This window comes from Bubalus bubalis, chromosome 8 (assembly GCF_019923935.1).
Source record: "Bubalus bubalis isolate 160015118507 breed Murrah chromosome 8, NDDB_SH_1, whole genome shotgun sequence".
NCBI lineage: Eukaryota > Metazoa > Chordata > Mammalia > Artiodactyla > Bovidae > Bubalus > Bubalus bubalis.
The window spans coordinates 5050244-5076760 of record NC_059164.1 but is presented as its reverse complement, the minus strand read 5'-3'; the positions used below and the strand labels follow the sequence as shown (position 1 = coordinate 5076760).

At 51.0% G+C, this 26517-nt stretch overlaps 1 protein-coding gene across 8 annotated transcripts in view; it reads right to left on the bottom strand.

Moving 5' to 3' along the window:
• Positions 1-26517, bottom strand: part of GRB10 (growth factor receptor bound protein 10) — a 218970-nt gene that overhangs the window by 37553 nt on the left and 154900 nt on the right. For 7 of the 8 annotated variants that reach the window (XM_044946399.1, XM_006073506.3, XM_025290782.2 and 4 more), the window contains one exon: positions 4557-4713. In XM_044946399.1, the coding sequence (XP_044802334.1) occupies positions 4557-4713 (157 nt within the window). Of the gene's footprint in view, positions 1-4556; positions 4714-5480; positions 8250-26517 lie in introns of those variants that run through there. The other variant, XM_025290785.2, reaches the window with a different exon arrangement.

Sequence of the window (26517 nt, the reverse complement as noted above, 5' to 3'; positions counted from 1 at the left end):
AAGGTCCTACCATACACCGCAGGCCTGCGACAAACCAGAAGGGAAAACAATACAAAAAAAGAACATATATGTGTGTGTAGGACTGAGTCACTTTGCTGTACAGCACAAATTAATACAATACTGTAAATCAATTAAACTTCAATTAAAAAAAAAAAGCCTATTTTACTTCTGTGGCCATGCAGTGGACACAGGACTCCTCTGCAGAAACCCGGACAGCCCCAGCGGGTGGGGTGGGGCTGGCAGACCCGGTGCCCAGCCAACGCAGCCCCTCAGCACCAGCACAGCCCACATGGCACAGATCAGAGCACTGAACAGTTGCCCAGGGCATTGCCTGGCTATGCGGAATTGTGAGAAGCAAAACATCCCCCCAGAAAACATCCTGCTGCCTAGACCTGCCCAACAAGCAGCTTCCTGCTAGGTGTATCCTTTAGTGGGGAAAGGGTGTCATTTGGTGCCGTGAGATGTAAAAGACACAGAGATAGAGACGAGGATCAGCCTGCAAAGGCACCTATGAGCACCAGGCTGAGGGTGGGCAGCTGCTTCTCCCATGACCACTGTCTGCAGATGTCAGGGTCTGGATGTGCTGGGCCCTCCAAAAGGCGGCTGCCGTACTCTTCTCATTTGACCAGGAACAAACCCAAATCAGGAAACATGGGACACAGTCACCTAAGACCACTGACCACTCAGGGCTCTGCCCCAGCTTTTAAGCCAAAGTGCCACAGGACCAGCACTGTAGGAGCCAACAGCGGCAGGTACGACGGAGGGGCGTCATACCTGGCTGTGGCAACAAGTCCAGTTCAGGGGGAGGGTGGGGAGGGCCCCACCAGCCAGAGATGCCGCCCACTCACGCCGGCAGCTGCCCCTGTCCCTGCGCCTCTGTGAGCATGATCCTCTGCTGAGGGTACCCTCAGAGGCTGGAGACCCCGCACATACGCATGGTCTCTGACTAATGGAAAGGAAGTAACTGTCCCACACCTCCTAAATCATCACTCGTTTCTGAGTGTGAAAAAGCTTAGTACTGTTAAGGTTATCATAGCTTAGCCACAAAGACTGGCACAGTAATTGTGGTTGGAAATCCTCAAATCCTGAGTCTACACACTGACTCAACCACTTGCCTGAGGGATCTGCACGCATCACCTCCTTTTGGCCTGAGCCACCAGCCTTGTACGCATGCAGGTTCCAGGAGCATTCCCAACACACACTTGACAAGAGTGTGACCTTTTGCAGGGAGAGTCAGTGACCGGGGAGATGGGGCTGGTGGCTCTGCCCTGAGAATGGTAGGGGGAGAGGCGGCAGATGCATGTGCCGGGGGTCCTGGGAACACCAGGAGAGAACACCCCATGCAAGGGGAGTTATGCTGAAACACCCAGGCTGCTCTGAAAGGTGCTCCCGCAACCCTGCCCTGTGGAAAGCTTGAAACAGGCTGCCGGACCTTCCTCTTCCCACTACTGGGCATCTGACCATTAAATGCTGGTGGATAAATGGAAAGTTCTTTCACCTAAAGAACAACAGATCAGAAAGAAAACGATAGGCTTCGTTCACACAGAGAAGAACAGGCAGGGCAGACACAGGGAAGGGAATGGATAAGCTCTTTGCAGACAGTAGGGAGGTTTCCCCGGATGCTGCCGGACTTGGTGTGTCTAAGCCTGCAGAACCATCTACAGAACATAGGCATTAAGACAATGGGCCCACTCACTGCTCACGAAAAAGGAGCCAGTGGGAGAAAGTGAGGAGGAACCTTCTGAGGGGACTTGTTGTGTCTGTAATACAGCTCACTGACTTCTTTTTGTCAAACAGGATCCAAATATTCTTTGTCATTTTTATGATTTTACTTGCTCCTCTCCTTCTTTGTTCCCCCTTTTTACTTGGTTATAATGAACTGTTGTTCCCTAAAGGGGAGTATGTCAATCCATCTGTGAATCAGACAAAGAATAAAGAATGAAACTTATGAGTATCACATCCCTGAGACTACTGTGTATGTGCATTTCATTTCTTATTCCCTCAGAATAAATTTTCTTCATGTGATGAATCATGTCCCAAGTTTTAACATACATCATGTCTCTACTATATGATGTTATAGAAACCAGGTGCTACAAAAAGAAATAGTTGAATAAAAATTTCTCAAGCAGTCCTTGTATGTGACAATGTTCTGTGTATCTGCGTCCACTGCATATATTCTCTGTGTACAGTGACAGTCATGTATTAGAATATCTGCTGAAGATGCTTTCATAGTTCCTTGTCAATTAAAAGTGGCCAGACTCTTGAATAGTCTTTCAACGATATTCATTTTTTTTGGATCTAATTATGCAGATACAGATGGTGACTGCAGCCATGAAATTAAAAGATGCTTACTCCTTGGAAGGAAAGTTATGACCAACCTAGATAGCATATTCAAAAGCAGAGACATTACTTTGCCAACAAAGGTCCGTCTAGTCAAGGCTATGGTTTTTCCAGTGGTCATGTATGGATGTGAGAGTTGGACTGTGAAGAAGGCTGAGCGCCGAAGAATTGATGCTTTTGAACTGTGGTGTTGGAGAAGACTCTTGAGAGTCCCTTGGACTGCAAGGAGATCCAACCAGTCCATTCTGAAGGAGATCAGCCCTGGGATTTCTTTGGAAGGAATGATGCTAAAGCTGAAACTCCAGTACTTTGGCCACCTCATGCGAAGAGTTGACTCATTGGAAAAGACTCTGATGCTGGGAGGGATTGGGGGCAGGAGGAGAAGGGGAGGACAGAGGATGAGATGGCTGGATGGCATCACTGACTCGATGGACGTGAGTCTGAGTGAACTCCGGGAGTTGGTGATGGACAGGGAGGCCTGGTGTGCTGTGATTCATGGGGTCGCACAGAGTCGGACACGACTGAGCGACTGATCTGATCTGATCTGATGCAGATACATCTTTAAAATTAATTCTCTATGCATGTCTGTACACATGTATATGGATATATATGCACGTGTGTACACGCATATGTATACATGTCCATATATACATGTGTGTGCACGTGTGCGCACATACAAACTAGGGCTCCGACACCATCTAGGGCTCCGACACTATCTAGTTTCCAAATTGCTTGTGTGTCAGCAGATGCCGTGGGCGGCCCCATCAGACCACTAGGGCCCACTCACTGATGTCTCACACCGGAGCTTCCAGTCAGTTGCTCTGTTGAGTACCGCTGAATGTACCCAGTAGAAGGTTGCTGGGGACAAAGGAAAAAGCCTCAGATGACACACAAGCGCACTGCACATCCATAGTGACAGGAAAGAAGTCAGAAGTTCTTAGTGCTTACTTTAAACCACACACCGTCTGTCTGACAGCACAGGGCAGCCAGAACACGTGACCTCAAGCGATGCCAACTCAAATGTACCTCGTATTACGTAGGCTTAGATTGTATAACATGAGTTGCACAAATGCCAGTTAGTGAAAGGAATATTCCAGACCTAGGTTTAATTTCAATTTATTAATTGTTCTGAAAGGTTATAAGAAAGACTTTCAACTATGGGAAGAAGTTTGCAAGCTGTGCAGTTTTTCTCTCCTTCAAGACATGGAAAGAAAATATAGCTGACTTACATATAAAAAATTCTGGTTTTAAATACTTGCCAATGGTTTTAGAAGCACCATACAGTATCCAGCAAAAAATTAAATGAAAGTTTGAAAAGCTTCTTTACCTGAAATAAGCCACCAAACAAACAAACCCCAAACTTTAGTAAGTTCTGTAAATAGTACACATTTCAAAACAATCTCTTGCTCTCTCAAATACCCACAGATACTGGGAAACTCAAACTTAGATGACATCGCCCCCTTGACTCCTGGGGGCCTCCCTGTGCCTTCCTGCAGGCTGTCACCATGGTTCCCTGACCCCGTCTGGTGAGGGAACGGCTCTGCAAAGCGATGCCAGAATCTTCCAGGGCACCTCTGGCTGACTCCCCAGAGCACAGGTGTGCAGCAAGCCCTGGGCCTCTCACAGCCAGTCCTCCTGCTGACCCAGAGGGATCCTCCTTCCTACTGTGTCTGATCCCTTGAGAATTACTGCTCCAAACATCCAAGAGCGAGATTCTGGAAGCACCCAAGGGGAGAGGGCCGCGAGCAAGGAAGGGGAGAGTTTAGAAGAAGAGAAGAAGCAGGAACACGGACAGACCACCTGCTCCACTGGCAGGGACACTGCAGTGAGAGTCTGGCATCTGCTGGTTGTGGCCTTCACCTGACAGCACCCTGAGTACCCACTGCTGCTCCCCACCCAGAGCTGCTCCCACACCCAGAGCTGCCCCCACCCAGACCTGTTCCCTACCCGGAGCTGCCCCACCTCCTGGAGCTGCCCCTGCCCAGAACTGCCCCCACCCAGACCTGTTCCCTACCCAGACATGCTCCCCCTCCTGGAGCTGCCCCTGCCCAGAGCTGCCCCCACCCAGACTTGCTCCCCACTCAGAGCTGCTGCCCCTCCTGGAGCTGCCCCCACCTAGAGCTGCCCCCGCCCAGAGCTGCCCCCTCCTGGAGCTGCTTCCCCACCTGGAGCTGCCCCCCCACCCAGAGCTGCCCCAACCCAGACCTGCTCCCCACCTAATCCCAGGTGTGGGTGATGCTCCACCAGAGCCCAGCTGTTGTCGTCCACACAGTGACTTTTGTAAACCAGCAGCTGGCACAGGTCCCTGGCCGTCATGTCTGCCAGAATCTCCACCACTTTGCTTGTCCCGTCTTCACTGAAGACTTTAACATCCTGCAACACAAGAAGGTGACATTTGCAGATGAACAACTTCAGGTCTTCAGAAAGAAACAGTGATACAGCACACAACGGGAAAATCATAGATGACAGCACTCCAACATGTATTACTGGTTTCCCAAGCAGCAGGTGACCGCAGGCTGCACCCAGCAACACTCCCCTCTCATCCGCCTGCGGATGCACAGGGCACATAGGATTCCAACACAGGCTCTGAAAACACCCAGGAGACCTCGGGGACGTATGGCCAAACCAGTGTACGAGCTGCTTTTCCATGATCTGTCTCGGGAAGTCACAGATTTCCTTTTAAGTGCTGCTGGTGGTCTTGGGGTTGGACAGTTTACAGCTGAATCGACTGTGAAAGCAACAGATGCCCCGCAGGAATTCGTAACTCTGGGTGACTCCAGCTGTTCTCCCTTTCAAGGGTCCCCAGCGCAGCAGGCAGCACCCACTGCCTCCTCCTGTCATTCCCTACCCGCCTCATGCTCACTGTAGCTCAGGAAGAAGATGAGAAAAGGAATATGAACACGCCGAAATTCAAACAACTGAAAAGGGCAGTCCTCAAACTCTTCGGCCCCTCCCCCTACAAAATTCCAAGCCAGCTTCGTTTTCCCAGCGTTGTTCAAAGCCATGACCTTTGAGCAGCTCCCAGACAGGGGGATGGCCAAGCAGAAATCCAGAGGATCAAACATTTTCTCTGTCCCAGCTGCAAAATCAATAGGGGTGTAGCATTGAGAGGAAACACGAGACGCTCAATAAAATCTTACCTCCACAGCATGGAAAAAGCAGTCAGAGGAACAAGATGGCATTTTAAATCGAGACTGTGTCTTGAAGAGGAGTGTGTCCCCAGCCTCTCCCACCGTCCCTGGCAGGCAGGACCCCCACTCCGGGTGCTGACCCACCGACAGAGGCCCGGTAGGCAGGCTGTCTCTGGGCAGCAGGGCAGCGGCTACAAGGCTGCCTTCGGCTCAGTCCTCAAGCCACGCGGGGCAGACCAATCAGGGCCCTACCTGGGCCTGATGCAATCGCTCCCCTACTCGGCGCTCCCGCCCGAGGTGGGGGCGATGACAACGGGACAACACGAGGCTCAGACCAGCGCTCCAGCAAAACGCGCGCTCGCGCCTCCCCACGGTCCTGACGCTGGGCAGGACGCTTGGCCCGAGCACGTGTGATCTCTGAACTCAGGCCTGGCTGCCAAATCTCTCAGCAACCTTGAGCCCGGCAAGGCATGCTATCACTTGCAAGTCTGGAGCTGGAGCTTTCTGCGGCCCGAGTGTCAGCTGGTCCTGAGAAGCTGGCTCCACTCCCTCCCTCCCCGCTCCAAGTCCTTTTTCTTGAGTTTCGGTTAAATGCAGACTTGGAACATTTCTCTCCACTGTGAGGAGTCTCGCGGGAGACGGTGAGTTGCTGAGAGGAAGTCCACAGGGAGGGTGTGTTCCCCTGAGGACTGTCCACAGCAGACTTAGAGTCTCAGAGCCAGAGTGCAGGCAGGACCACCCCGGGGACTGAGCTGTCAGTGGGGCAGGGTCACTCTTCCCACCACCTCTCCACCAGCCCTCCAACCTGGGGGGGGATCAGGACCCAGGAGCCTGCTTATAACTCACATTCATCTTAAACGAAACCCACTCCATGTCTTTTCTGGAACTGACGTTTCACTGAACGACAGTTCTACTTCTCCAAAACCAATTAAATATTCAAATACAGATAACATGACTGAGTTTATGAAAACAAAATGGAATTCTAACAAAGAAAACATGTCTCTGGTGTACAGGTAAAAACTTTGTAAGAACAAATACATTAATACAAAAGAAAAACAAACCTAGAAAAAGAATTCATACAACTGATATATATGCTAATTACATATAAGTACATGTATAATCATAAATATGTAAATCATAAATATATAAATCTTCCACAGCAGTGCATACATACAAATACCCAAATCAGCATGTTCCTAATTTTCCTTCTTTCCTAAGTTTCTAAGTGAACGTATCTGTGATTACAACGAATATTATCTTCCCTAGGAAATTTAAATTAGGCTGAAGTGTGTTTCCTGTCTCTCTCCAAGTCTTTTCCTGCCCAAATGAGCTACAGCAGCAGCTTTTAAATCTTTTCAGTCCTACTGCACTTTCCTTTAAACTCTTTCTTCACTTCCCTTTGCTCCAAGACCATGCCCCCAGAGGTCTAAATATAGACCTAGTATTAAAATCTAAGATGTGCTTTGTCATGTGGCCACGTCCCCAGCTTTCAGATCCCCAGAGCCAGGGACCTGCTGGGGGTGGGGCAGGCGGGCTGCAGCCTGTGACACAGACAGACACGAGGGTCACAGGCTGCCAGGACAGGACCTCAGATTCCATACTGTCAGCTCCGCCCCTGACACCGCGCCATCCAGTTATCGCTCCAAAGTCACCAGGGCCTGCTGACCAGATTAAACAGGCCCCAAGGCAGAAAGCCAAGGAAGCCACCAAACACACTCACAGTCTCACCCAGGGAGCCTGACGAGCTCGGGAGGAGAGTGTAACCAACACAGATGCACAAAGGAAGGTGCTGTTGGAACTGCCAACCTCTAAAACCAGCAGCTCCAGAAGGGGCGTCTTGCCCTGTGCCCACCACCCCTGCAGTCAGCAACTGGGCAGGGCTGGGCTCATTCTGGAAACAAGAGAGGGTCTTCCATCTCAGCCTTTGGTGCAGCAGGCCTGGGCTGAGGGATGCTGGGGAGCAGGCTAAGCTCACAAGTGAGATGCTCATGGTCCTGCGAGGGCGGGATGCAGGAGCTTCTTCTCTGTCAGCCTGCCAAGGCCTCCGCTCCACTAACTCACAGTTCAGCCAGGATGAGATGGACCCCGAGGGCACACAGGGCTTCAGGGTAAACCTGTCTGGGGAAAACACGGATCTGGGTCCTGCGAGGTGGTGGGGGGGACAGGACTCGGAGCACAGACCAGCAGCGCCAGTCTGGCCCGGTCACTCCCTGGCTCTGTGACCCCAGTGATGGAAGGGGAAGCATCATTCATGACCCTCCTGGCTGAGGTAGGGGTTCTGGGGAGAATCAGACCCACTGCAATCTGGCCTCATCAGCAACTAGCCACTCTGTGCCTGTAAAGAGGGGATCTGGCAGCAGCCTCATGGGGTCAGCCTGGCTGGGGCTAATGAGAGCCTCTTCTGAAAAGCTCCTGGCCTCCTTTGCCCATCCCCGGGGTGCCCTCAGATGCCCTGAAAGCTGGGGACAAGGCAAGAGCTCGCTGAAGGCCTGAGACACAGGTGAGGGGTGGGGGACTAGACCCAGACAGCCATGACCGACTCCGGTTTGCAATTAAGACAGCAGACCTCATGATCACTGAGATTCGGTGAGAACAATTCACTTGGAAAAGCCAACTGCTGAATTTTCCGTTTTTGCACTGCAAAGGAAATTAAGTAGCTAATTGCTTTTAAAGACAAAACTACCATTTATTACAGAATAACCTATATGGGAAAAGAATCTGAAAAAAGACTAGATATGAAAATGAAAGTGTTAGTAACTCAGTCATGTTTGACTCTCTGTGATCCCATGGACTGTAGCCCGCCAGGCTCCTCTGTCCATGGAATTCTCCAGGCAAGAATACTGGAGTGGGTTGCCATTTCCTTCTCCAGGAGATCTTTCCAACCCAGGGATGGAACCCAGGTCTCCCACATTGCAGGCAGATTCTTTACCAGCTAAGCCACCAGGGGAAGCCTAGAATAGATCTATGTATATGTATTAACTGAATCACTGTGTTGTACTCTTGCAACGAACACAACACTGTAAATCAACTATATCCTAGTATATAAACTATCTAAAGTAAAACAATTTTTTCAATACCAAAAAACTAAAAAAAGAGCAAATCATGTTCAACATAACACCTCCTTATATACTTGGAAAATATGAGAACGTATGCCATCTGCTTGGCAGAATTCCGATTCTGAAATTTGTAATAAATTCCTGGACTGCATTGCTTTCTTGCTGTATAAATGATAAAAATAAATAAACTTTGAATTAAAAAAATAATATTAGAGAGAGAGAACTACGTCAACAGCTTGAAACTCCTCCATATCAGGGTTAATGGGAGCAGGAAGGTTCTACCATGTGCAGTCCTCTGAGTGGCTTGGTGCTGCAGCCCGTCCTAAAAGCCTTGATGTGGTAACAGAGGTTCCATCTTTCCTGCAGCCCTGCTGATACCTTTGCTGCATCCTCTGTACAGAGAGGGGAGCAAGAGCTTGGATCTGTGCAAACTTGTAGGAAGGAGTTAAAGAAGAGCTGGGGTTGAAGATACATCACGTCCATGGCCCCCAACAGGCAGACAGACAGTGGGCACCTCCCTCCTGCCACCCTTATTTCTGCTTCGGGGACCAGACATTTCCTGCTGGGGCCTTGCAAGTCGGAGTCGTGTCCAAATCCTGCAGACTCTTGACACTGGCAGAGACCAACCCCTGAAAACAGCAAACGGAGGCCTCTCAGTGCTTTGTCCCAGGGTCGGCCAAGGTGCCGGGTATCCCTGGGGGGGTCGGCGGCCTCTCAGTGCCATGGCTGAGCCGAGGACATAGCCCGTCCTCGGCACAGGATCCAGAGAGCCTGCTGGGTCTGAGCTGAGCGCTTGTCTCAGTTCTTTATCATCCAACTTTCTTCTTAGTTCAAAAGCTCTCTGGGTCCTGCTTAAATACATTTTCAAAGCGAGGATGTACGCTGGGCTTCTCATTAACTCCTGAAGCCTCCTGTAAATCCTGTGGGTAAACCCTTAGGGAGAAGCCAGGCCGTATCCAAGGGCCACCAGGGGGCATCCAGGCGGGAAGATCAATATCGAAAGGGAGGCCACACTAGAAGATGCTCAGCACCGCTACTGATTACAGAGATGTGAATCAAAACCACAGTGAGGGAGCACCTCACATGGGTCAGAAAGTCTACAGACAACTAACAAAGGAGAGGACGTGGAGAGAAGAGAGCCCTGCTGTGCTGTGGGTGGGTTTGTGAGCTGGCACGGCCCCTGTGCAGAACAGGATGGATGGTCCTAAAAACAGCTAAGGAGAAGAGCTGCCATGTGATCCTGCAATCCCACCCCGGGCGTGTATTCAGAAAAGATGAAAACTCTAATTTGAAAGGACACATGCACCCCAGTGTTCACAGCAGTACTATTCACATGCAACAACCTAAGTATCCGTCGTCAGAGAAACGGATAGAGAAGATGTGGTACACGTATACAATGGAATTCTACGCAGCCAAGAAAAAGTGTGAAATAATGCCATTTGCAGCAACATGGATGGACCTAGAGACTGCTGAGTGAAGCAAGGTAGAGAAAGAGAAATATCATACGATATAACTTATATGTGGAATCTAAAAAAATGATGCAAATGAACTCGTCTACACAACAGAAACAGACTCACAGACACAGAAAACTTTTGGTTACCGAAGGTGAAAGGGAGGGGTGGATTCATTAGAAGTTTGGGGGTAAGAGATACAGAGCACTACATATAAAACATGAACAGCAAGGTCCTACCATGCAGCTGCTGCTGCTGCTGCTGCTAAGTCGCTTCAGTCGTGTCCGACTCTATGAGACCCCATAGACGGCAGCCCACCAGGCTCCCCCGTCCCTGGGATTCTCCAGGCAAGAACACTGGAGTGGGTTGCCATTTCCTTCTCCAATGCATGAAAGCGAAAAGTGAAAGTGAAGTCGCTCAGTCGTGTCCGACTCTAGCGACCCCATGGACTACAGCCTACCAGGTTCCTCCGTCCATGGGATTTTCCAGGCACAAGTACTGGAGTGGGGTGCCATTGCCTTCTCCGACCATGCGGCTCAGGGGGCTATATCCAGTGTCTTGTAATAAACTACAGTGGAAAAGATCTGAACAAGGAGATACATATACAAGTGCTTTCTGTGTGCTAAGTCACTTCAGTCGTTTCCATCTCTTGGCCACCCTCTGGACTGTAGCCTGCCAGGCTCCTCTGTCCATGGGATTCTCCAGGCAAGATGAATCAGTTTGTTGTATAGATGAAACCAACATATTGTGAACTAACTATATTTCAATTAAAAAAAATATCAAAAGGGAGGGAAGACCGGGTGATGGGGTTGGGAGGTGCGGAGGAAATCCTGGTGTGGCTGGGCTTCTGAGGAGGGAAAACAGCAAAGCCAGCGGCGCCTGGGCAGTGGCGGTACACTGCTGAGCACTGCAGAGGCCACAGCGGGTCCCCACGCGAACTCCCTCCAAGGTCAGCATCCCTCTCTCCCAACCAGACACAGGGTGGAAGCCCCAAGACGGGAGGACCGCTCTCCCAGAGGGAGGAGACGGGTCCACTGGGGCCCAGGTCTGAAGCAGGGCCTCTGCTGACTGCCTTTCTCTCTGTCTGCAAGAGGCTTCCCGGGAGCTACACGAGGCTGTTGACCCCGGGGGCCCTCAGAGCCCCCATGTGGGGCAGGCCTAGCAAATGTGGACGAAATTAGATGTACTTCAGGTTAGGGCAGGGCCAGGGCTGGGCTGAGTTTGTTTTAGTGAAAAGAATGTAATTCCACTGACTTCTGTTTTCAGTTCTGTTCTAAACTGATGTTCTTTTGAGCCACAAGGAATGACAACTGAAGCTGCTACAGACGATCACATGGGCCCACCATACGCTGTAACATCATTAGCATCATTCTGTTCAACAACGCGGACCCAAAGGGACTTTTAAAAAAACAAGGGTCTGTGTTATAATCTATTGATTTCAAGGTTTCAGAGACAATTAAAAATATTTTAAGTCCTCACAATCCTTTCTAAAGGAGTTAGTTCTAAATCAACTCACAAAGTAGTTCCCGGAAGTCAAGCACAGATCTGGAGCCCCCCATGGACACCCTTGTTGCCTGGTGCTCATGGGCATGATTTAGGGCGCAAGGCTGCCTGCTGGCACCTCCAAGTCACTACCTGGAGGGATCAGTTTTGACTGGCTCACCTATATTTCTTTTCAAGTTTCCTAGAATAGATACATACAGCCTATTACTTTGAGAAAAGCAATTTGTACAGAGTGATATTTTACAGGAAATAAAAATAACAGCTGTTTTAAAAACATCCCAGGTGGTCCAGTGGTTAAGACTTTGCCTTCCAGTGAAAGGGGTGTGGGTTTGATCCCTGGTCGGGGAGTTAAGATCTCATAAGACTCAAAGGCAAAAAATCAAAACATAAACAACAGAAGCAATATTATAACAAATTCAATAAACCATCAAAAATGGTTCACCCCTGCCCCTCTTCCCCTGCAAATCCTATTCTCTTTTGTTGAGGTATAGAGGAACCAAGAGGTCCCACTTCCATGGAGCTGAGAGAAGATTCTCAGCACTTCTCTGGGCGTCAGAGTCCTTGCATGCACAGGGCTGCTCTGGGGGCCCACCTGGCCCCCACAGCAGGGTCCTGAGCTGTCCTGGGAGTGTCTGTTCACATCTCTTTCTCTGCAGAGTGCTTGGGGCCTGGCCCGGCTTGCTGCTCTGACTGCCTGTTCACCCGGGGAGGCACTACCCCCTGTCTGCCATACTGCCTCCCTTCTTCCTGGGCCCCAGAGGACAGCTGAGGCTTCCACTCCACCGCAGCGACCTGCTGTGACTCTGCAGCCCTGCGCTAAGCCATTCTCATCTACAAGGCTCCCCTCCCCGCAAGCTTCCAGGACTAGGCACCACGGCTGGGCTCCGGGTCATGCAGGGTGTGTGCGAGTCTCTGCCGAGAGGTGCCCCATCCTGCCTGCCCGCCCGTGGCCCTGAGACCTGTGGAGGATGGCTGCTTTACAACATAAAGGAGAGGACCTCATTCAGGGCACAGGCAACACGGGTGTTCCCACGCTCTGAGCTCTGTGTAAGGACAAGGGCGGTGGCCTCCAGGATATGCCAAGTCAGGAGCAGACGGGATCATATAGAGGGGACATTCCTGATACGTGCACATACATTTTTGTTGTTGTTCAATTGCTAAGGCATGTCTGATTCTTTGCAACTGCATGGACTGCAGCACGCCAGGCGTCCCTGTCCTTCACATGTATATAAATATACACACATGCATATACACACAAATGTACACACACAAACACACATGCATACACACATACATATACAGTCGACCCTTGGCCAACAGAGGGATTGATCTGAGTATAACTTTTAGTTGGTCAACCAGCCCTACACCAGCGACAGTAGCAGTCCTGTTTGTACTGAAATATAGCCACGTTTAACCCAAGTCATTCAGGGGAACACAGATACATTCATCTTTTCTCACAGGTTTCACTGTAACATGTTTGGAAAACACATACAGGACAAAGGAAAGAATGTGACCACTGCTGACAACTCCCAGATTCACAGTTATAGTTCTCCAGTGTGTCCTTCCTGTCTTCTCCTGCACAGCTGTTTATAAATAGATGCATGGACACCACTGGGCTCAGACGGCGTCTGAGGTTTTGCAATCGTGGTGTCAAGCTTCACGTTACACCAGCAACATCACGTTATACCCAGGTCATTGTGTTTCTCTGGTGTGTTAGTGCTAGTGGGGGATTTTTGCTTACGGCTGTGGGGAAGGTGGTGCTGTCCCAGGGCTGCCCACTCAGTGGCTTCTCAGTGATCCTTCTTCTCACAGAGTGCCCTGGCACATCTTTACATGAGTCTTGGAGTGTGGCATGAATTATTTTCTCAGGGTAAATGGCCGGATGTCAATTTCCCCAGAGTACCACCTCTAATAGGGGAAATATTTCCAAGAAAGGAGATGACATGTGTTTGGCAGAATGCATACTATTCCTTAAAGCACAGATCTCCTCTGAGCATCTCCGAACCTCCACCCCCCATTAAACAAGCACTCATCAAGCAAGTGCTGGGTGCTGGCCCCCCTCTCCTGGATGTCCAAGGCACCCCGCTCCCCAAACCCAACCCCACACTGTCTAAGTGCATCATTACGGAGACTGTAGAAGCTGCCAGCATGGGATTCAAGCTCCTGCTCTCCACTCCCTGCACGAGCCATCCCACCCCAGATCCTCAACCCCAAACAGAGGGATGTTACACAGGCTGATGGTGAGTGTCACTCACAGAAATGCATGCAACACCACAGCCCAGAGCAAATGCTCCACATACGCTCATTCCAGACACACTGCTCTCGACTCCTCCTCCTGGGGCATCATGTGCCTAAAAGATCCCACTCCCCACAGGCTGCAGGACAAAGACTGTCCACAGCACCAATTCAGGAAGAGGGAGCACTTGGCAGGAAGCTCACCCTGGGCTTCTGCTAAGCTCAGAGACTTCTATGGGGCTTTCAACTGTTTCTGGTCTAAGCAGTTGAAAATCCAAGAATTTGAAGTTTGCTTTGTATTTCAAGCAGCTGAAGCCCACAATGAGAAGCAGTGATGGTCCTTGAGAAAAGAGGCTCCTATCATGGCCCGTCCACCCTGGGGGTGGTGAGGCTGTGCTGTGCCCAGTGCAGGGGTTGACCAGATGACCTGTAAGGGGTCTGCTGACTGGGTTCTCTCTCTAGCTCTGCTGGACACAGGCAGCCCTGAGGCATGAATGTGGTGCTGAAACTTGCAAGGTGGCCTGGGACTGGGTTTTTCAGTGTGGATCAGAGCCCCCGGGGGAGCAAACTCCCACGGCCAAGCCCTTCCCTGGGGTGGCAGTGTCTTGTAAGGGAATTCATGGCACTAGGGTTGCAGACATGCAGTGTAAATGCAATTCCTACCTGAGTACAAAGTTTTTCAAAAGTGAGATTAAGGAATTAGGTGTCACAATGGTATTAACAGTATTGTTAAGAAAATAGTCTGGATCTTTTATAGAAATAGACTAAAAGATTTATAGATAAATGATATGATGGCTGGAATTTGGGTCAAAACAATATAATATATAAGGGGGTGTGGTTTGACAGTTGTGGGGTCTGGGTGGGGGACAGGTGGGATTCACCACTATTCTACAGGTTTGTACATGTTCTATTCCTCATATTAAAAGAAGGATAAAGAAAGCCACCAGGAGAAATAAAGCAAATTTGAAGACTTCTCCTGGCTAATATATTTGAAGAACTGAACCCATGTTTTCTCTTATGAATCTTAAAATGTAGTAGAGAAAGCAGTACCCCTTCCCACCCTGAGTGGTTCCTGACGGGGGCTAGACACCCCTCCATGCCCCCACCGAGGCACATTTGGCCGCGTCTGAGATATTTCTGCTTGTCACAAGTGGTGTGTGTGGGGGGGACTACTATCCTCTGTGGGCAGAGGCACGAGTGCTGCTGAACATAATCCAGGGCCCGGGATGGCCCCACATCACTGGGACAATGTGAGGTCAAACCAAACAAGGACTGCAGTGGCCATGAGTCACGGAATCCAGTAACCATTAACCTGCGCTTATGATGAATAAACACACACACAGACACACAGCTGGGAGGGAAGCGCGCTCACCCTCACGGCTGAAGGCCGACTGATAGATGCAGAGCGACGGAGAGGGAGCCACCACACGGGAACCGCCAATGTTTGACAAAACCAGCCAAAGGAGTTTGGAGGAGGATGCGTGTAACATGGCTCCAAGCTCTCTTCCTTTCAACTCCTTTCTAGTTACAAGGGAGACGCCACGTCACGATGGAAAAGCCTAGCCGACAGGACTAACACATACCAACATTAGTGACAAGAGAAACCAGCAACACAGCATCCTGAACTCCCGCCCCGAGAAGGAGGCAGCTGCCTGTGGTCTGCCCACCACGTACAGCCTGAAGGAGCCCCAAAGAAACCTCCTACAAAGCAAAGACAGGGCTCTAGTAACCGCATACGTGACAGAGGACATGGAGTGGCCAGATTGGGCCCCCCTTGGAAGGAGATTAGAGACACTGAGGCCAGCGCAGAGGAGGGGCCTGTATGGGTTCATGAACCAGAAAAAAAGAAGCCATAAAGGACACTGGGAGGATGTGTGGATCCCGGGGGGAAGGCGGGTGGGTGAGATGAATTGGGAGACTGGATTGATGTATATACACTATTGATACTACATATAAAATAGGTAACTAATGAGAATCTGCTGTGTAACACAGGGAACTCTACTCAGCGCTCTGTGGTGACCTGAATGTAAAGCAATCCAAAAAAAGAGTGGGAATATGTATAGTTGGAGAAGGCAATGGCACCCCACTCCAGTACTCTTGCCTGGAAAATCCCATGGACAGAGGAGTGTGGTAGGCTGCAGTCCATGGGGTCGCTAAGAGTTGGACACGACTGAGCAACCTCCCTTTCACTTTTCACTTTCATGCATTGGAGAAGGAAATGGCAACCCACTCCAGTGTTCTTGCCTGGAGAATCCCAGGGACGGGGGAGCCTGGTGGGCTTCGGTCTATGGGGTCGCACAGAGTCGGACACGACTGTAGTGACTTAGCAGCAGCATATGTATAGTTGATTCACTTTGTTGTACAGCAGAGACTAACACAACATTGTAAAGCAACTATATTCCAATAATTTTTTTTTTTTAAGGACAATTAGAGACTCTGACTAAGGTTTGGATCTCTGCACTCGTTAATGTGAACACCCTGATTTGGTAACTGCTGTGTGCTACAGTGTGCCCTGTTACACACACATTTATACACACTGGCATAAATGTACAGGAGCAAGGAAAATGACTTAAATGGGGCAGCATGTGAGCGACTGGGGAATCTAAGCCAAGATCTACAGGAGTGCTCTGTGTCGCTACTGCAGCTGCTCTATAGGTTTGAGGTTATTTCAAAGTTTAAAAAACACATCATGTGACAATAATGACACGCAGGTTCCTCCTCAATCAGAATCTCACGCCTGCCGTCACCGACAGGGGGCAGGGTCACAAAGACAGCGCTCTGCACCAAGAGGCTCCTCCTCCTTCCCCATTAGGTATCTGTTTTCACTGTCAGGAGGGTTAAGACCTCAAATCCGCAGGCACCAGGGAGTTCAGCCCCGGTCGGGGTCAGGAATATGTGCAGAAGGCAAAGACCTCACTTCGGTTCACACAGGTGTGCGGCCACACCTGCCCTCGGAAAGCGCACGTCCACGCCGGCGCACTGCGCGGCGCCCGCGCAGACAGCCCGTCAGACAGAGCCGCGACACGGCATCCCCTCGCCACTGCCTGTCCCTCTGTTCTGTGATGGCAGGGCAGGCCACCCCACAGATCAGCCCCCCAGACCACGGGAGCCGCACTGACTAGGGTGGCTCTGCCCTCAGGCCAATGTGCTATCTTTATCTCAAGCTCCGCAATGTATTTACCAGCATCCAGTTTCAGCGAACGTCTGACATGAGAGGCAGGGCAGGTCTTATGTGGTCTTTAGGGACGAGGGGGCCTCCAGCTGCGCCCCAAGCAGCATCCACCCCCCCACCTCCAATGAGGGCGCGATACCAGATCCTATGCAGACCTTGGCTCGCGCCTACTGGGCCAGCACAGGCGTCCCAGCCGCTGCCCTGCTACTGCTGACGTTGTTGTAGGGGGAGCGCGCAGGGGAGGACACACAGCTGGATGCAAAGAACACAGGACACCTGAAGGCTGACAGAGTTACTGGAAGTTTAGAAAAAAGTGAAATCCAAGGAGCTGAGAGAGACATGAATGGCTAGGTTACAAAGGGACCACAACCTCTAGACCTTCCTTGGGTCCAGACCATGCAGACAGTGAGCCCGACAGTCTAGATCACAGCCACACGGCTGCTGGGCGGGGCTACCTTTTTACTAAGAGTCAAGAATTCGTATCTGTAGATACAATTTTCACTCTCAAAATCCCAACTCCCCTCCAAAACATATCTGCTAGGAATGACCTTATACTAATAACCTTTATACTGCCAATAACGCTCTCTTTTGGGGAAAGTCAACTTATCTACCATTAAGGCGAGATTACAAGAATACCGCTAAAGATCAAGAGTTAGTGACAGTAATTACAGAGAAGTCCCTTAAAAAGCAGAACATGTTCACTGGTATCAGTGGGCATCCCTGTTTGCTGCATTTTCGTAACTAAAATCGGGCCACAGAAGGGAAACCCTTTGCTGAGGGCTGAGGCTGGACCCCTGGGCTGCAGCACCGTCCCTCTGTACGAGCAGCAGGGCTGCTCAGCTCTGCTCACCTTAGACCAGGGATCCGCAGGGGCGAAACGTAAGCCAAACGCCAGTGGGACCAGCTCCTCAATAACCAGGAAAGCACAAGGCTCTGTCCAACATGGACTCAGAAAATGCAACGCCAGAAAAGAGTGAAGAGCCTGAAAGCGGCAGCACGCACCCTACCCTGCCCTACGGCCACGGGGTCTCCAACTCAGGGGCTTCCAGCGTGATGCGTAAGCAAGCGCCCCTGCTGCAAACCTCCCTTTGGGTCTGTCTCTTTGCTCCCAGACGGGCTCAGTAAATACCTTCTAGAGTTTCTTGAAGCTTCGGAAACAGCCAATGGAAATGACGGATTGCTTGGAGTCGGCTTCATCACGGGGGAGTGACTTAGCTGCCACTCAGGGGCCAGTGAAATCAGACACAAGACACCCATACTGGGTTCCTTTGCTCCTTAAGCAGGGGTCAGCCAGGCTCCAGGGCCTTCTCGTTGTACCGTACAGGGTACACAGCCCTCTGATGACAATTATAAAAATGAGCTTCATACACACACAGAGAGTCATAAACACACGTAGCCTTTAATCAGCAATTGCTGTGCTGAGACTCTAAGTTTACCAGTATATCTATCTACCTACCTACCCATCATCTATCTAACTACCCAGCTCTCCACCATTAAGTGACCAAAGACCCATATGCAAGAATGTTCGTTTCAGCTTTGTTTACAATAAGAAAGAACTGCAAACAATGACACTGTTTGTCATAAGAGGGTTAGGTTAAACCAAGTAGATCCCCACTCAATGGAGCCCCAGGAGGTTTTTGGTGGAAATGTGATAACACAGGTAAATTCTGGACAAGATAGACAACATCCATCCACACTGCTCATGCCTGAAGAATGAGGCGAGAGCTGGGAAATGAGCAGAAAGGGAACCTTACTTTTTATTGTAGACTGCCTTGTACTATTTAAGTTTCACTTTTTGATCTTCCTGTGAGCATGTGTTAATTTTATAATTTAAAACAACTCATTTTTTGTTGTAGACTGCCTTGTACTATTTAAGTTTCACTTTTTGATCTTCCTGTGAGCATGTGTTACTTTTATAATTTAAAACAACTCATTTTTTGAGTTGAGCACAGGTGACTTAGTAGTAAGTCAGGCCAGTGTAGTCCCTACTCTTACCTGTGTTCAATGCCCCCACTTGCCAAACTGTGTGGTCTATCTGAACAGACTAGCTTCTCTGGAAGGACGCAGATGAAGGAGAGACTGCTTTGTGAAGACCTTTGGGGGAGGGGAGTCAACCTCTGGTGGACTTCTCTCCCATGGAGGGGATGGCTCTGGGATCAGCTGGAATAAAGACCCAAAGTCCAATCCTGGGTCTCAAGCACAGGGAGCTCCCACCAGGAGTTGAATTTTTATTAACAGTTTATGCCACCTAGAATTTATTTCCATCTATGTACATACAAGGGCTTCCTCAGTGGTTCAGCGGTAAAGAATCCGCCTGCCATGCAGAAGCTGTAGGTTCGATCCCTGGGTCGGGAAGATCCCCTGGAAGAGGGTACAGAAACTCACTCCAGTGTCCTTGCCTGGAGAATCCCAGGGACAGAGAGCCTGGTGGGCACAGTCCATGGGGTCACAAGAGTCAGATGCGACTGAAGCGACTTAGCACACACACATGCACACAAATGGGGTGGCTTGCCCAGCGGTACTATCCTACAGTTCTGGACACTGGACATCAGAGACAAGGTGGTCCCCTCTGAGCATTATGAGTAGGGTTCCCTTCTATGCCTCTCCCCCAGCTCCTGGGGACCTGCGGGCCGTCGCTGGCACATAAACATCACCCTGATCACTGCTTGCATTTTCAGGGCTTTCCCCTCTGTGTGGGTCCAAATGTCCCTTCTTTATAAGGACACCAGTCCTACTGGGTTGGCCCACCTACTCCAGCACGAGCACATCTTAACTTAATGACTAACATCTGTAACTACTCTATTCCCAAACAGAGTCATAGTCAAAGGTCTCAGGGGTTTCAGGACTTCATGTCTGAACTGGGGACTGAGGTGCCATACAGTTCATAATAACAGGCAATAAAGATTAAGACCCTAATTCAGCTCTTCCTCCAAAGAGCTGATAACTGCTGGAGCACAGTGAATAAGTCATGATGCCTTGTTTATGGTATTCTGATGCTTGGAGCGGCTGGCTCCTTCTCTGGATGCCTGCTCTAGAGCACAGATGTCTCTGCTTTTAAACCAGAACCACATGGTTTTCGACAGCAGCTTTATAAGGTCAAAACCACTCTTCTAAAGGGGGAACCTCTCACGCTCAGAGGTGAAATCTGGTTGGCCTCTTCTGGGTTCCCATAAAATTCAACCTTTCAGCAGCCTGGAACCCAGTGACAGCCCCTCGCCACCCAAGACCCCAGGCCCTGAGGCTGTTCTTGCTCCCACTGTGACACCTCGGGGGTCTGCGTGAGTCTTTCCTGGGGAAGGGACCCTGCCTATTCTGGAATCTTTAGGTAGGAGTTTGGATTTCAAGTTTGTGAATCTGATGTGTGCTCCTTGTTGCATATCGGGTTGATTCAGTGACTAAGACAATATAAAACTAAATTAAAACAAGCACCCCACCCATAAAAGTAAGTGGACTGGTATCCAGGATAAAGAGAAAAGAGCAGCACCCAGCTGGGAGTTCTGTAGGCCTCCTTAGGGTCCCTGAGACCTGGCCCGCTGGGCAGCAGGTCCCCACGATGCCACCAGGGCCTCTGCCACAGCAGGAGGGCATCTGTTCTGGTCTCTGTGACAGTCCACCTGCCGTGACAACCTCAGAGTTATACAAGCTGCTTGTCTTTATTAGGGGAATTCCAAATTACTCCAGAGATGGATACAGAGAATAAGACATGAAGGACCTTCAGGGGGTTGGGGTCACAGACCCAGCTGCTCCTAAAAGAACAGGAACAAGCGGCTCCTTGGTCACTCAGGTGAGACAGAACAGTCTCACCTGAGATCCAGAGAGAGCCATGCTCATCAGAGGTCCAAGAACCCCTCAGCAGGGTGAGATGGATTTGGAGACTTCCACTGCTTCTGACCAAAACCACCCTAAAAATAACCAGGAGTCACGGCAGCACAGCACCAGTGAGAACTGACACCAAACAGGCCTTCTTTACGCTCTGCAGGTCTTTCTACCAGAATGGTTTTTCTTATGCATCCCCAACACTGTCTTTGCTTCTTACTCTGGCTGAGGACACCTGAGTTAGTGTATGACTTGGAATTATTAGCACTAGATGCTCCTTTGATTCCTGAAGGGCCCACATCCCTTCCTTCACTAACATAGTTCAGTTTCATCATCTCACATTTCATAGGCTCATGACATTCTTGGTACATAAAACAGTGTGCATGGAATAAAGTGAAGATTTTATTCCCCTGCTTGGTACCCGGTTACTAATGATAAGTATCTGCTGAGCACAGATCACGGGTCCTCCTTAACCTCTGTTCTGGCAGCTCCCCCGAGCCAGGCTGGCTGGAAGGCCAGGCCGGCTCCTGGGCAGCATCCTTCCGGGCACTGGCAGCAGGCTGGAGCCGCCGTGGCTTGCCCTCCTCGCCAGCCGTGCCCTGGGCGCCAGTGTGTGCCCCCAGGGGAGACTTGGGCAGGACTGGAGAGGTGCCACAGCAGGAGGTTGGAGCCCGTACCACACGGCCGCGGGCCAGGGTCACCTCTCTGCTGACCTCTGGCCAGGAACCGTATCTGTGAGGGCCTCGTGGGCACCAATGAACATCCTGTGGCATGCAAACCAGGTCCCCTCAGAACCTGCTGAGATTTCAGACACAAAACCTCTCTTTTATAAAAGAAGGAATATCCTCCCAACAACAGCTTCAGCTTTGCATGGCTGCTTACGGGTTGTTTCCAGACAGAAAAGCCCTGAGCAGGAAGGGTGCTGTCTGCTCTCTGAAGTTCACACCCTGGCCCAATACCCCCCAAAAGAAAAAGAAAAAGCACTGGAGACCACATGGCTGCCAGCTAACCACCCACCTGGAGCAGCAACAAGTCAGGAAAAGGTGCTACTACTGTTTACAGAGCCTGCTTATCAAACCTCCAAATATCTGCACAAAGAACCTACCCAGGCCAAAAGGGGGCATCTAAAGTCAGCCTTCCAGCGGCGCAGATTTGGTGACAAGACCTTCCTCCTGTGGGTTCTGGACATCCTGGTACAGAGTCCCAAGGAGACCAGCCAGTAGCATCCCTCCGGGGCTGGCGCAGCCTTGGAGAAAACGTGGTGTTTTACTTATGGTCCTGCAGTTTCTTTACTTGAGGACCCTTCACAGTTTGAGGTTCCGACGCTAACGCTGCAGGGATTTCTTTCCCTTGGTTGCAGTGTATATGAATTGGCATCGAGGCTGAGCATGGTAGAGACAGGCCCACTCAGCACATCCTGCTACGCCAGCAGGACTGTGGCTACTCCGTTTCCTGTGAGAGGAAGGGAAAGAGGGACCAGCGTGTTCTCGCTGACGCTCTCCCAGGACAGGGCCATGTCTCCCTTTGCCAGCAGCACCAGTTTGAGCGCTCTGATTCGGACGTTGCAGAGAACCAGCTGGGGGCGGCCGCCTCATCCCTCGGGGTCACTGGTTGGGGCAGGAGGGCCGGAGGGTGTGCGCATTCGTCTCCCGACGACTTGCACTGGCTGTGACTGAACGTGATGGACTCCTGTTATGTTTTCTAGGATGTTGCTCCTCTTGGGGGAAAGCACCCTGCATAAATCTGTGCACAGAGAGGCTTATTTGGGTTTGTTCAGCATTTTATCTTGAAAACATTTCAGGCTAACAGAAAATGTGTGAAACCTAGTACAATGACTTTTCCACATGTTCTCCATCTAGGTTTATGTGCTTCCCAGGTGGCTCAATGGTAAAGAATCCGCCTGCCAGTGCAGAAGACGTGGGTTCGATCCCTGGGTCAGGAAGATCCCCTGGAGGAGCAAATGGCAACCCACTCCAGCATTCCTGCCTGGGAAACCCCACGGACAGAGGAACCTGGCGGGCTGCAGCCCATAAGGTCTTAAGAGAGTCGGTTACAACTCAGCAACCAACCAGCAGCAGCAGCAGGCTCCCAAGTAGCCCCGTTGGCTTCATCATCTTCTCACCCTCTGTCCCTGCCTGCCTAGGACAGTGAGCTGTAGACAGCTGGCCCTGCAGCCCGGGACAACTTGATGTACATTTCCTAAAAACAGCAACTCTAACCACAGTTCAAGGACTGGAATCAGGAAATCACATCCATACATTACCATCAGCTGTCTGCATACTTCAGTCATATTTAGCCAGTGTCCAAGTAGCGTCCTTTTTGGAAAAGGCAGCTCCTAAGAACATGTGCGCGGGTGTGTGTTTGGCTGCGCCGGGTCTCGCTGCAGCCTGTGAGGTCTTCGGTCTTGTTGGGGCATGCAGACTCTTTCAGTTGTGGCGTGTGACCTCTCAGCCGCCGCACATGGCCTCCAGTTCCCTGACCAGGGATCGAAACTGGGCCCCCTGCATTGCGAGCACATAGTCTCAGCTGCTGAACCACCGAGGAAGTCCCCAAAAGGCAATCTTTGAATTTAGGATCCCCTCTGGGCCCACTGGCCACCTTCAGCTGCCCGGCAGCTCCTTGGTCTCCATCAGCTAGACATCTCCTCGGATTTGCTTGTCCCCGACCTCTCGTTTCCTGGGGTCTTCTAGGGCCTCAACACCATTGAGGAGCCTGGCATTTACTGGAGGGTCCTGGGTCCTGGTTTGAGTTTCTGGCCCCACAGAAGTGGACTCTGTCTTTCTCGGGACGCCCCCTCTGGCCGTTCCTGGTGACGTCACCTTGGTCTGTAAGGTGGCCCCTGCTGCCCTTTCCACAGCCCTGAGTTGCTCCCTTACCTTTGCCCTTCGAGAAGCTCCTCGGTCCCCATGACAGGACCCCCTGCATCCATCAAGCATCTTCTGTGAGGCCCTGACTGCTGAGTAGAGAATGGAATTTAGGCGCTAACACCCAAGGCCAGGGTTGGACATATTTTTAAAGGAGTGAAGCAGAGCCTCAAGTTATCATAGAGACAAGAAAGCTACAGAAAGGCAAGAAGTCACCATGTGCTGTTGCTCTGCACAAATCCATCCAGTCCCCCGACCTCAGCTCCTGCTGTGTCCTCGTCCTACCTGGCTGTCCCCACAGCTGCCATCCTGTGCATAAAATCCAACATGCAGACTTCTGCAAGGGGAAGGGGACTGGGGACAGGATGGTGTGGGGGTTGGGGTTAGCAGATGCAAACTAGCACTGGGTTGGTCAAAATGGTCATCTGGGGTTTGCTGTGAAAAAATCTGAACGAACGTTCTGGCCAACCCAATGTAGATAACACGGATAAACAACAAGGTCTGCTAACCCCAAGGTCCTACAGTCTAGCACAGGAACTATATTCAACTTCCTGTGATGCACCATCACGGAAAAGAAGATGCAAAAGAATGTACCTGTATAACTGAATCACTATGCTGTTCAGCAGATGATAACACAACATTGGGAATCGGTTATACTTCAGTTAAAAAAAAAAAATCTGCCTTGCTTGTCTTGAGACACTCGGTACAGTTTGCTCCACAGAGATGGAGCCCTGCCAGACCTCCAGGGCCCCCAATCCCACCCCGTGTCCCTCCTGATCGCCTTCCCTCCCTCTTTCTGGAACATTCTCTGCCTCCAACCCAGCTACCGTTTCCTCGTCCTCCAGTCCCAGCTGCTTTGCTGGCTGGTGCCTTTCCTGCAACTGCAAAGTCCCATGTCTACCCGCTGGTGCCTCCGGGCACTTGTCTCTCACAGCAGTTCCTGGGCTCCTGAGGGCAGGGCTGTGGCGGTGCCCAGGTGTGAGGAAGCCTCCCAAATCACCCTGGGGAGTGGGTCCATGAGACGGAAGCAGCAGTGAGGCGGGATTTCCTAGTTGGACCCGTGCCAGATAAGGGCAGGCAGCAGTCAGCTTCCAGGGGTGCCCTCTGGGGACACATTCTCAAGGCCCTATTGGTCACTGTCACCAGGGTGCTCCCTCCTGGTCATCTTCCAAGACTGGAGACCACGTGGGGGAGGTTTGAGGGGGGCTGGGCTGCAGACCTGCAGGAGATGGGCAGCCTGAGCCTGGGCCCGAGTCAGGATGTGACCACTGGACCCTGCTCGCCACGCCTACATCCATGCAGTGGTCCCCCACAGCACCACACGTGGAACGTTCCTTACATCAAATGGACCAGAATCTCCTCCTCCACCTCTGCTCTGTGGGCGCTGCAAGGCCACACACCGCTACATGCCTAGAAAGAGCCTCGGGACAGCCAGAGCCTAGCTAGGGCATCCATGGCATCTGAAGACCAAGAGACGGTGTGTTCAACCACAGGGATGGGGCAGGCAGGACCAGCTGGCTCCTTCTGTGTCCCCACCACAGTCCTGGCCCAACAGTCCCTGCAGCCAGCAGCTGCCCACGTGGGCAGGGAGACCACCGAGGTGGGGGACGCTCGCAGACAGAACACCAGCAACGACCTGGTGTGGAGTCAGGGCTGAGAAATTACGAAGCTCACCCTGCCCTGACCGGAACAGAGGCCCTCCCAAACATGCAGCAACACGCAGCTGAGCCGCAGAACACCATGGACTGGGCTAGAAACCTGGCTTCTGGGGAAGAATCAAAATGTGACAAACGTGACATCACATCACTCAGGGACGCACCACCCACAGGACAGCCAGCCAACTGGAAACCACGCAAATATCCAGCCCCTGCCCAGGGTCTGAGTGCAGCCCCCAAACACACTCCTTAACAACTTTCAGCTATTAAAAGTGCTTTTTGCAGAGATCACGGAAGAGACACACAGAACACTTGTGGGATAGTAAATACGAAGTGAAAGTGGCAGTGTGGTTGCTCAGCACACGTGTTTCACTCTCTGTGACCCCATGGACTGTGGCCTGCCAGGCTCCTCTGTCTGTGGAACTCTCCAGGCAAGAACACTGGAGTGGGTTGCCATTCCATCCTCCAGGGGATCTTCCTGACTCAGGGATCAAACCTGGGTCTCCTGCATTACAGGCAGATTCTTTACCAGCTGAGCCACAAGGAGAGTCTAAACAAATGTAAACGTATATGCCATTAGATCTGCTTTGTCTAGAACCAGATAAAATACAGGGGGCCAAGGGCCGCAGTGGAGATGGCGCTGTCTGCCACTGTCACTGACCATGGTCTGCATGAAGCCAGTGGTCCTAACACCGAGGTCCGGCCACAACGGCACTGCCGCCGTCTGGAGGGCATGACGTCCCCACCACAGGCCAGCTGTCGCCACCTCCCTTCCTGTGGTGCTGTCACAGGACACGGACATCTGGACCTGTGCAGCGTTTCCTGATACAAACGAACCCCGAGAATCCAGGGTTCTAGAAACAGGGCGGTGAGACACTGCCGCTTTGATTCCCAAGCAACTCCGTGTGGGATTACAACGATGAAGCTGTGCTGGGGCAAGGGAAAACAAACCGCGTTCATCATTAGTGTTTGGTTCTAAAATAAAATTTACCAGTGGAGGCTGTCCACTCAGAATCTTTCCCAACGAGGTCATATCTGTCTTCTTTTTTCCTAGAAATGCAGAGACTTGGCTGCACAGCAGTGACAGGAGGGGTGTGGGTGGATGTTTACTGAACTCTGTCTCTGGAGACACTCAAAACGCCTTCCCTTGGTTTCCTCCAGTGGTTCTTGTAATTTTTTAAAAAACATTTTTTTATTACTCAAATTGCTTTTCCTTCATGCTTGTTAAGAGAAGGAAACAAGAGCCCAGGAAAAGGATGAAACAGCTATGGTGGGAAAGAGAAGGGCAGACTCC